This window comes from Pelophylax lessonae, assembly GCF_965119305.1.
Source record: "Pelophylax lessonae genome assembly, chromosome: 5".
In the NCBI taxonomy this organism is placed as follows: Eukaryota; Metazoa; Chordata; class Amphibia; order Anura; family Ranidae; genus Pelophylax; species Pelophylax lessonae.
In genome coordinates, this window is record NC_138772.1 from 460694234 (window position 1) to 460706679 (window position 12446).

The 12446-nt window shown below is 45.1% G+C and overlaps 1 protein-coding gene across 1 annotated transcript in view; it reads left to right on the forward strand.

Moving 5' to 3' along the window:
- Nucleotides 1-12446, forward strand: part of LOC309555716 (E3 ubiquitin-protein ligase RNF31-like) — a 118267-nt gene that overhangs the window by 48258 nt on the left and 57563 nt on the right. Inside the window, exons 4-5 of the mRNA XM_082257775.1 lie at nt 3293-3360; nt 11820-11990. Of these exons, the coding sequence (XP_082113901.1) occupies nt 3293-3360; nt 11820-11990 (239 nt within the window). The remainder of the gene's footprint in view (nt 1-3292; nt 3361-11819; nt 11991-12446) is intronic.

Consider the following 12446-nt stretch of genomic DNA (forward strand, 5'->3'; position numbering starts at 1 on the left):
ACATACACTTTTTTTGATCATATTTCCTATTCCGCTATTCAATAAAAACCTTTGAGGATCAATTGAATTGCGGGATAGTCTGTGTCGGTACGTGTGAGAGAGATCCACCTTTCCAAGTTGTTGGGGTTCATCTCATACTTCTGAAGGTTTGAGGGTGCTGCCTGTTCCATACTCCCCCTACTCCTCATCTAGCCTTTTAGGGGTACAAACAATAGTAATTGGGGCCCAGTGTGGTTGTGTACGTGTGATATACATACACTTTTTTTGGATCATATTTTCTATTCCGCTATTTAATTTAACTGGGCCTCCATGCGAGACCTGTGTGCCTTGTTGCGCTGTTTTGAGTACTCCACCAACATGGTCAGTGGCAATGACGCCGTTCTCAGCTTAACTATCCCACTTCTATGCCTCCTTGAAAAAACAATTCGGGCGATGATGGAAGAGGATGTGGCACAGAATGAGGAGGAGGAGGAGGATGAAGAGGTAACATTTCCAAGGCTTTCAGGGCAGTCATTCGCAAGGGGCTCCGAGGGTGGGTTCCTGCACACGCAAACGCCAGGGACGCAATTGTCCAGCAGGGGCACAGTTCTGGAGGATGAGGAGGATGAGGAGGAGGAGGAGCTGGAGGAGGAGATGGAACCATGTTCACAGCAGGGTGGCACCCAGGCCAGCTCATGGCCATCACTGGTGCGTGGCTGGGGGGATACAGAGGACACGGACGATACACCTCCCACAGAGGACAGCCTTTCGTTGCCTCTGGGCAGCCTGGCACACATGAGCGATTACATGCTGCAGTGTCTCCACAACGACCGCCGAGTTGCCCACATTCTAACTTGTGCTGATTACTGGGTGGCCACGCTGCTGGATCCCCGTTACAAGGACAACGTACCGTCCTTAATTCACTCACTGGAGCGCGATCGCAAGATGCGCGAGTACAAGCGCACGCTGGTAGACGCCATGCTGCTGGCATTCCCATCTGACAGCGGGGCCACAGTGGAAGCACAAGGCAGAGGAGGAGGAGGAGGAGGTCGCCAACGCAACCAGGGCACCGCCAGCACCTCAGAAGGCAGGGTTAGCATGGCCGAAATGTGGAAAAGCTTTGTCAGCACGCCACAACAAACAGCAGCACCAACAGCTCAGATGGAACGTCTTAGCAGGAGGCAGCATTTTACCAACATGGTGGAGCAGTATGTGTGCACACGCCTACATGTAGTGAATGACGGGTCTGCCCCCTTCAACTTCTGGGTCTCCAAATTGGGCACATGGCTTGAGCTTGCCCTTTACGCCTTGGAGGTGCTGGCGTGCCCTGCAGCCAGTGTATTATCTGAACGGGTATTTAGCACGGCTGGGGGCGTTATAACAGACAAGCGCAGCCGCCTGTCCAGAGACAATGTGGACAAGCTCACGTTCATTAAAATGAACCAGGCATGGATCCCACGGGACTTTTCCGTACCTTATGCAGAATAGCAATGGATACCGACCTTACCCACCCATTGTTCCATTTTTGCTCTTTCTCACTCTTTTGGGGTGTACCCTCATTTAAAATTTTTGAAAAGAAGCAGTGTTGGCTACCTCGTCCTCCTCCTCAGGGCCAGATTAATGTAGGGGCTATTGGAGCTGCAGCTCCAGGCCCCTACCTTTTATATAGGCCCCGGGTTGGCCATATTCACTGTTACCGCTCTTCTGTCACTTGTAAACACAGAAGTCTGGCTTCTATGCTCGCTTCCCCAGGCAGCACCCTCAGAACCTCCCCACACAGCGTGAAGGCCGGACAAGGAGGGACAGTTGGCGATGCATGGATGTGTTTATGGGCTTCAGAGACAGCATCCCATGTTGAATTAGGCATGCATGGCTGCACCCTTCCTCCTCTGGGTGCATGGCAAGGCACGGCCCTTAAGGCCCTTCAAAATCCTCAGCACCAAGCCCATGATGCTGTTAATCCGGCCCTGGTCCTCCTCCACCGCCGCTTCCACCTACACCGCCCATAGGTGTGCGCAGCCTATTGCATTAAGGTGTGCACCCCAAAGTTGAAATACACATGCATGTGTTTGCCAGCAGGGAGAGTAATGTATCGGGGCCATGTACCTGTAGGCAAGGAGAAATAGAGCAGAGCAGGTCCCAGGGAGATCTTTCCCATCTCCTCACTGGCAATGCTATGTGCCCTAGGTGATTAGGGTGTGCCCAGGCACACCCAGCACACCCTGTGCGCACGCCTATGTCACCGCCACATCCACCACCACCTCAACCTCCCTCCTACTCCATATGGGCCTCGTCCTTCAGAGATGAAGAAGAACATTGTTTTATTTTTCTGTTTTTTTTTTGTTGTTTTAAGTTATTTCCCTATCCACATTTGTTTGCAGAGCACTTGCCATGCTCTTAATTACGTTTTGCTGCCATTTGCAGCACTCTAGCCCTTTCCTTTGGTGTTTTAGAGCCATTTTAGTGCCTTAAAGTTCGGGTCCCCATTGACTTCAATGGGGTTCGGTGTCCGGGAAAAGTTCGGTAAAAGTCCGGGACACGGACTCGGACTTTTTTTTAAAGTTCGGCCGAACCCGTCGAACACGGACATCTAGGTGTTCGCTCAACCCTACTCCCTAACCAAAACCTTAGTCCTAATATTAAACCCTAATTCTAACCCCTAAGCCTAATATGAACCTTTAACACTAATATAATTCCCTAATCCTAAACCCTAACCTTAATATTAAACCCCAACCCAAATATTACCTCCTAAACTTAACCCCTAACCTAACAAAATAAATAAGTAAATAAATACATGATATCACACTCTCCGCTTTGTCCAATCAGAGAACCCCTCCTATTTGCTGAAAAAAAATACAAGGTATTCTATGAATAGCAGCAGCGACAAGCAAGCAACCCCCTGTGGTCCGTTTGCAGAGGGGAAATCACTCACACAGAAATGGAGCAGGGCCGGAAGATCACAGCTATCACTACAGTGATTTTCAGCTTCCTTGGTGGCCCATCAGATATGAGATGCCTATACTTACATTGTGCCGAGCTAGAACAGTGTAACTATGGAATAATTCCTAGAGTTCAGCTTTAATATAAATCAGTTTGAAGAGATCTGTGGTCACTTTGACATGAAAGACTATATTTTCCGCAAGCAGTGTAAAAGCAACAAATTTAAATCCAATGAATGTTCTCAAAGTATAAAATCATTTCAGGGAATGAATCTCACTGTAACAGCAAACGAATACGTTTTTAAAAAAACTAACTTCAATGTTATATTACCAACAGACACATCAGTGAATTAATCAAAGTTTGTTTTAAACAGATTCTGGTACAGCTACAAGCAACTTAGCTTTCAATACAGCCACCCCCAAAGGAAAAAGCTTCATTCAAGTAAGGATTGCTGGTTTTGATTCTAATGAACTAACCAATGCATTATGTCTTCTAAATGAGAATTATAGAATATGTTTAGCTTTTACTGTTTTATTTTTGCACCTTATTGTGTAACACTGTTAAAGTAGTTGTAAACCCTTGCATATACCTAGTGAAGTGACTGGCTTCAAGTGATACACAGAGATTAAACAAATCCTCCTACATAAGGTGTACCTGTTTGTCTGCAGCTTTCTGTTCTCTACAGCCTCCTAAGGCACATGTTACACATAATTTCTGAGCTCCAGAATGCAAGGGGGGAGATCTGAAGTTACACCGCAGCATAGAGCAGGGTGCCGAGTGTAATTTGAGACCTGAGTGGAGGAAATGGACACACCCCTCTCTACACAGTCACATAAGCGGAGGCTGTCAATCAGCTGCAGTGTGCTTAGGGGGTGGAGGTGGGCCGTCTCCAGGAATTCGCTGTTGTATGCATAGGCTGTCAGAAGTGACTCATGCAGATAGCAAAAGAAGGACCGAGCAGACAGAAACCATACTAGTTTCTTTGGAATAGGGTAAACTATGGAAGGATACACAGTAGTTTCTTCATCTCTCATTGAAGATTTACAACCAAAGGAGTCTTTCCACAAAAACAATATTTTTAGTTTTTTGGTAGATGCTGAAAGTGAAAGAGTTTGTAAACCTCAGAAAAAAAAAAAAACCTGAAAGACAAATGCATAATGAGCTAGTATGCATTGCATACTAGCTCATTATGAAATACTTATCTTGAAACAAAACCCCCGCAGTGGGCACAGTGCTGCCTGCTAACCGTAACACAGCAGACATTTTCGCCCATCCTTCTTCCAGGTTTGTGTCCTCCGGCCATCTGATCGGCCCGGAGGCATGATGACATCTCTCCCGCACATGCACGTGGGAGCCGCTGTTCACAGCACAGGGCTTTGAAGGAATGGCAAGGGTGCCCGTTCCTACAGACCGCATGCGCCGATGACGTCATTGGCTGCATGAAAAGTAAAAATCTCCTAAACGGTCCAAGTTTAGGAGATATTTACAGTACCTATAGGCAGTGTTGGGGGTAACTAGTTACAAAGTAACTGATTACAGTAACTACATTACTTTTTTGGTAACTAAGTAAAGTAACTAGTTACAATATTAATATTGGTAACTACACTACTTTACTAGGCTATAGGAGGTAACTACACTACTTTACTAGGCTATAGGAACGCGCTTTCCTGCGCTACCCAAGCCATGCGATACAATTGTTATTTCGAAGAATAGAGAGGGAGGAAGTTTATGACTTTTTGTTGCACTTTATATTTTATTCTGTTTTTTTCAGGTTTTGTTCTCATGTTTCCCAAAGCCTGTGTTTATACAATAAACTCTATGCAGAAAGAGTGTCATGTATCTTCTTCTACACGGTCAATTAAGAAAGAGGAAAGTAAAGTAATAAGAAGTGAAGTTACTTTTCAAATGCAGTAACTAGTAAAGTAATCTCATTACAATTTACAGAAGTAACTAGTAACTAGTTACATTTTTTGAGTAACTACCCCAACACTGCCTATAGGTAAACCTTATTATAGGCTTACCTATAGGCAAAAGTCTAGTGCTTGAGTTCCTGGGATTGCACTTTTGGGTCTGTGCCCATTGTAATGAGTTGTAAAATAAATAAGGCCCCATGCACACAGGGCGTCAGAAAAAACGAGCTGCAAAGCCACTTCAAAGCAGCTGTAAAAACGTGCTTTTAGTAGCTTTTTCCATTGGCGTTATTGCACGTTTGGCCACGTCGGCTTTTGGCAGCGTTTTTTCTGCCTCCTTTTAAAATCAATGGTTGCCTAGGAGCCGTCATTGATACGGCTTTCAGGCTGTTGATTTGAATGGAAGTCGCATCACAAGTCGGATCAGGATGATCCAACGTGTGGTGCGATTTGCACTCTGAGAATCTTGAGGGGGAACTCCACGCCAAAATGGGAAAAAAAGAGCATGGGGGCGTCCCCCCCCCCCAGGTTTCAAACCAGGCCCTTTGGGTCTGGTATGGATTTTGAGGGGAGCCCCATGCCGAAAAAATGGTGTGGGGTCCCCCCCCCCAAAATCCATACCAGACACTTATCCGAGCATGCAGCCCAGCAGGCCAGGAAAGGGGAGGGGACGAGCTCTGCACCCCCTACCCAAAGCACCTTGCCCCCATGTTGATGAGGACAAGGGTCTCTTCCCAACAACCCTGGCCGGTGGTTGTGGGGGTCTGCGGGCAGGGGGCTTATCGGAATCTGGAAGCCCCCTTTAACTCGGGGGCCCCCCAGATCCCGGAACCCCTCCCTATGTGAATGGGTATGGGGTACATTTTACCCCTACCCATTCACTCCATAAAAGGCAGTGTATGTAAATAATGACAGGAGACGTTTTAAGAAGTTTATTAAAAATCTTCATCTGGTCTTCTCCGCTCTTCTCCCCTCCACCCTGGTCTTTTCCCCTCTGCTCTTCTCCTTCCTCCGCTCTTCTTCCTCTTGTCTTCTCCCCTCAGGTCTTCTTCTTCCTCTGGTCCTCCTCCGATGATGTCTCTGGTGATTATGCCGGCTCCGGTCCGTGCAGCTTATTATATAGCCATTAGGGGCGGGGCCTCTGGTGACGTCACCCAGAGACCGCGCCTCCTTATGACACAAATGACGTCATCTGTGACATAAGGGGCGGGGTCTACAGGTGACGTCACCGGGAGGCAACGCCCCTAATGGCTATATATTAAGCTGCACGGACCGGAGCCGGCATAATCACTGGAGACATCGTCGGAAGGAGGACTGGAGGAAGAAGAAGACCAAAGGGGAGAAGACAAGAGGAAGAAGAAGATCAGAGGGGAGAAGAGTGGAGGGTAGAAGACCAGAGCAGAGGGGATAACAGCGGAGAAGACCAGATGAAGATTTTTAATAAACTTCTTAAAACGTCTCCTGTCATTATTTACATACACTGCCTTTTATGGGGTGAATGGGTAGGGGTACAATGTACCCCATACCCATTCACATAGGGAGGGGGTCCAGGATCTGGGGGTCCCCCTTGTTAAAGGGGGCTTCCAGATTCCGATTAGCCCCCTGCCGCAGACCCCCACAACCACCGGTCAGGGTTGTTGGGAAGAGGCCCTTGTCCTCATCAACATGGGGGCAAGGTGCTTGGGGTGGGGGGACGCTCGCTCGTCCCCTCCCTTTTCCTGGCCTGCCGGGCTGCATGCTCGGATAAGGGTCTGATATGGATCTTGGGGGGGATCCCACGCCGTTTTGTTCCCATTTTGGCGTGATTTGTCAAGATTCTCAGAGCGCAAGTCGCACCACGCGTCGGATCGTCCTGATCCGACTTGTGATGCGACTTCCATTCAAATCAATAGGCTCCCATAAGGAACCATAGAAAACAAACACGTATAACGTATAACGTGGCTTAACGCTGTATAAGCAACGTTAATCACCTATTAGCAGCGTCAGACTTTTTTACAGCTTGACGCTGCAGCTCCTGGGTTTGTTTTTTTGCAGCTTAAAAACGCCTATGCCACTTGGAGCTACTAAAAGCCCTGTGTGTGCATGAGGCCATAGAATAACATGGAGGGGCATTTTTAAGCTGCAAAAAAAAAACGTCTGACACTCCTAACAGCAGCTGCAAAAACACCCTGTGTGCATGGGGCCTAAGATGCGCTGTTTTTAATTATTCTAAAAGTGATTAGGTAAAAAATGCAATTGTAGCAAGGTTTCCAGGCCTGTAGCCTTATGTAGGTCTGCCATTGTTACCGGTTACCTCTCCAGCCCATGTGAGCTGCGACCCTGGGTGTGAGAACTGAGACATGGACAACTCCGGCATCTTTGTTTTATTGGATTTAAGGGGATGGGAGAAGGGAATGAGTGGGATACTCCTTTAGGCTCAACTAATTAAACTTGGGACTTAATCCTAGAAAAATGCCTGTTGGCGCTTCCTTGATGCCAGCCGACGCCAGCCAACGCTCCTTAACACTGAGAACACTCTGTAGCTTGCTAGAATTGCTAGATCCTCGACTATAAGTCCAGAAGACCCAAGACTGTGAATTGTAGAATTACTGACACTGCTGTACTGCAAAGTCACTGAATACTCCCCTCCCGCCTTGCACTGGCCTGAGGTAGTACACTGTAGGTTTCTGTGAAACTGTAACTGTTAACTGACACACACCGTACACTTCAGGGCCCAACTGCAGGTGCCCCCTTTAACTTGAATTCTTCAGGGTTCACTGACTCAGTACCCCCCTCTGTAACTTCATGGTCCTCAACCTAGGTACCCCCTTTCAGCTAACTGGCACTGGATCCCAGAACCTCTTCCGGAGTGGTCCCCTCTGACTGGCAGACCCCCAGGGGCAATCCTCCGTACTCACAACCTGTGTAGGCTTTCCTGGGACTGGACCCCTCTCTCTCTCTCTCTGCAGGCTCTCAGCACCCCGGATCCCCTCAGCTCAGCTCAACACTCTCTGGATCCTCAGGTGACCCCCGAGACATCCACCTTCCTCAGACAGGAGGAGAGACAGCCGCACTCTCCCTCCTGGGACTCTGCTCCCGCCAAAGACACCCCATCACGCTCTTCCCCCAACGTATACCCACTCCCAGAATCCTTTGCAGCAAAATCTGCCTTCTGGGGTAGTTACAAGCCTAGATGTGTCCCCTGATTGGGCTTCCCACATTGCCCTATGAGAAGCCTCTCACAAGAGCCAGTGGGGATACTTCTCCCCTCAGCAGGCACATCTGGAAGCCCTGACACCCTGACTAGATAAATCACAGCCCTGCTGTTAGGCAGACAAGGCCCACTATACCTTTACCTCGCACCTACCTGTAGGGTGCTACATAATAAACAATGTGCAATAAGCAAAATCAAACATTAGTGAATGTTCAAATGGTTCCTAATAGTAAGAGGAGGAAAGTCTGAATAGTCTGGACAGGAGGAAACAGCCTCTTGTATGTCTTCATGGCTCCAGCCAGCAGCCATCGTTCACACTACATAGTTGCTCATAGATTCTTTGCTTTTTTTTCCCCAACGACTGTAAAATACAGTTTCATATTGAGAATTAGTAAAAGAAAATATTTATTTATTGAGATTATCAAATTACAGTAATTATTATATTTCCAAAAATATGGATATTATCAAAATGTTAAAAAGCATAAGAAAGCCATGTATATAACAACAATTTTTCAGTCCAATATCCATATGCCATAAATGCTCATTACAATGGAACCAAACAATGCAAAAAGGTGCGCTCTGCTGCAAATATGTGAAATCAAAAAACTGCTGCAATCAAACACTCCTTGAATAGTGAGGAGAAAAAAACGTTGTAAAATAAATAAGATGCGCTGTTTTTGACTGAGAAAATAACAAATAATAAATGGTACAAAAAGTTAAAAAAAGTGGATTATTTCAGCTGCACTACGAACAGTTTGTTGTATTTGCATGTGGGAAAGTTGGAGCATCATCTCTTCACTAAACACATTGAATTGTGGAGCACTGGACTATTTATGAACTTTTTGCACCATTTATTAATTGTCATTTTTTGTGAACAGATTGTGGCTACTTATTCACAAAAAATATATATATTTTTGATGTTTGTCACTTGTTACACCATTCTAGGCAACAAGAGTTCCACTAATCTAGTGTTACTTTGCCATTTGAACATTCACTATTGTTTGATTTTGCACGCCATGTATATAACAACAATTTTTCAGTCCAATATCCATGAATGTTGTAAAATAAATAAGATGCGCTGTTTTTGACTGAGATATTATCCTAAAAGTGATTAGGTAACACATGCAATAAACAATGTGCAATAAGCATAATCAAACAATAGTGAATGTTTAAATGGCAAAGTAACACTAGATTAGTGAAACTCTTGTTGCCTAGAATGGTGTGACAAGTGACAAACATCAAAAATATTTTTTTTTGTGAATAAGTAGCCACAATCTGTTCACAAAAAATGACAAATAATAAATGGTGCCAAAAGTTCATAAATAGTCCAGTGCTCCACAATTCAATATGCAGGGCCATCTTTAATATTGATTGGACCCTGGGCAAACATTGTCTTGGGCCCCCCATGCAATTTCGCTCTCCACCTTCTCTGAAACATACAATAAACAGCAGCTAGACTCAAAATCCGTTTACTTAATCAGATCAGGCAGCAATTGCAATTGGTTGCCAGAGGTTACAGTGTATCATTATTGCTCACTGACTGACTGCTAGAGGTTACAGCACACACTATGGCTCACTGTTTATTTGCTCGAGGTTACAGCACATGACTACTGCTTGTTGATTGGTTTCTAGAGATTACTGTACAAAACACTGCTCACTGATTGGTTGTTAGAGGTTACTAATCATCCTTACCACTCACTAATTGGTTACTAGAGGTCACTGCATATTATTACTGCTCACTGATTGGTTGCTAGAGGTTACTGCACATCCTTACTGATCAATAATTGGTTACAAGGAGGTTAGCGCACATCATTACTGCCCACTGATTGATTGCTTGGTGCACACCATGGACTGGGGAGGTGAGGGGACCCATCAATAGATAGAAAACTCCTAGGGATACTAGGACTCCTGAGATCAGTGGCATTGCTGGGGAAAGGGGGTGATCAGTGGCAATGCTGAGGGGTAGATGGGATCAGTGGCAGTGGTGGAGGGATGGGATTAGTCAGGAGGCAGTACATGGTGGCAAATTCTGAATTATGTAGAGCAAAGCAGGAAATCTTTGGCAAGTATATAGTGGGGTATTCTACACTGACCACCAATGTGAGGGGAGATTCTACACTGACCACCAATGTGAGGGGCAATTTGCACTGACCACAATGCAATGGGTGATTTTACGTCCCCACCAATATAAAAAGGGATTTCTACACTGACACCAATGTAATAGGAGCATTTTTACCAACCAACAGTGTAAGGGGGAATATACAATGACCTCCATGTAAGTGGGAGTTTAAACTGACAACCATTGTTGAGGAGATTTGTACTGACCACCAATGTAAGGGCAATTCTGCACTTACCACCACTGTAAAGGGAAATGTACACTGATCACCAATGTAATGAAGAAGTTACATTGACAACCAAAGTAAGGGGGACATTTACACTGACCACTAGTGTGAATGAAAGGATTTTTCCCCAAGCCCCAATGTAATGAGAAGATTTACACTGACCACCAATGTAACTGAGACATTTAGACTGCATTCACATTTATTGTGTCAGGAAAACATGCAAAATTGCTTTCCTGACACCACAGAAATTTGCTGCCCTTCACCTGGTACACAGCAGTGTTAATTGTTAATGACACCTTCACGCATCTGCTGAGATGTGCGTATTCACATCCACCAAAATTCATGGTGATGTGCCACCGTGGTGTTTTGAAAAAAAGGTTCCCCTCCAATTTGCTTACCTTTGCAGAACAGGCTGATGGTAGGCTTAATGACCTCAGTTGTAGGCAGGACTTTCAAGCCTTTACCTCCCCAGTAGGGAGCATTCAACAGAAGTGAAGGTGGATATGACCTCAGGGAGCCATGATATACATATGAATGCTGCCTCTATTTACATATCAATGCAGCTGGTCCACGGCTATTTACATATTAATGGCATGCAATTTACATATCATTGCAGGTTATTTACAGGTAAACACAGGGTCTGCAGGTGAGTCATCTGTACATGGCAATAGGGCAGAGCTGGGCAGCTATTGGACTAAAACTTTAAGGGAATTTAAACAGGGATAGTTGGCATGTATGAGGCAGCTGCTTTGGGCCCCACAACAATGATGGGGCCCAGGGCAGCTGTCCCTTTTGCCCTGCCTTAAAGACGGCCCTATCAATATGTTTAGTGAAGAGATGATGCTCCAACTTTCCCACATGCAAATACAACAAACTGTTCGTAGTGCAGCTGAAATATTCCACCTTTTTTAAACTTTTTGCACCATTTATTTGTCATTTTTTGATTGTGGCTACTTATTCACAAAAAATATATTTTTAATGTAATTCACTTGTTACATCATTCTAGGCAACAAGAGTTTCACTAATCTAGTGACACTTTGCCATTTGAGCATTCACTATTGTTTGATTTTGCTTATTGCACATTGTTTATTGCATGTGTTACCTAGTCACTTTTAGGATAATATCTCAGTCAAAAACTGCGCATCTATTTATTTTACAATGTTTTTTTTTCTCCTCACTATTCAAGGAGTGTTTGATTGCAGCAGTTTTTTGATTTCACATATTTGCAGTTGAGCGCACCTTTTTGCATTGTTTGGTTCCATTGTAATGAGCATTTATGGCATATGGATATTGGACTGAAAAATTGTTGTTATATACATGGCTTTCTTATGCTTTTTAACATTTTGATAATACTGTATCCATATTTTTGGAAATATAATAATTACTGTAATTTGATAATCTCAATTAATAAATATTTTCTTTTACTAATTCTCAATATGAAACTGTATTTTACAGTCCTTGGAAAGAAAGCAAAGAATCTATGAGCAACTATGTAGTGTGAACGATGGCTGCTGGAGCCATGAAGACATACAAGAGGCTGTTTCCTCCTGTTCAGACTACACATCTGCCCTTCAGTACCTTTCACAAGAACTCCCAGTGTGCAATGATCAACCTCAATCCTCACAGGTAACTGTAATATACTGTCATAGGTTTGCGACACTTGACCATCACAACTGTAGCATCCTCTAGTGTGCTACTTGAATAGTGCTGGCAAATTTATTGACTCATGGTAAAGTGAACCTGAATCTGGGTCAGGGTTTACTGCAGGTCAGGCTGAATGACTCACAGAAGCAGATCTCTGGTGCTTCCCCCTGGGTCTGGAAGTTTGGAAAAACTTTGAGAAGTTAGTAGGAGGCCAGGAGGGTTGATCTGCATACTTGAGAGAACCTGACAAATCAGCAGGCATACTGTCCTGGCTGGTTGGCTAGGTCAGCCCTTAAATATGGAGTCATGCCAGCAAGGGAGTCGGGTGGATGATGGAGTGCTGAGGAGACAGGAAATGGACCCCCTAAGTCTAAGGGGGGGGGGGCTCTGCCTCCAAGTTGACCCCAGGCTGTCTTGGAAAGATCCTGACAGCAGTGC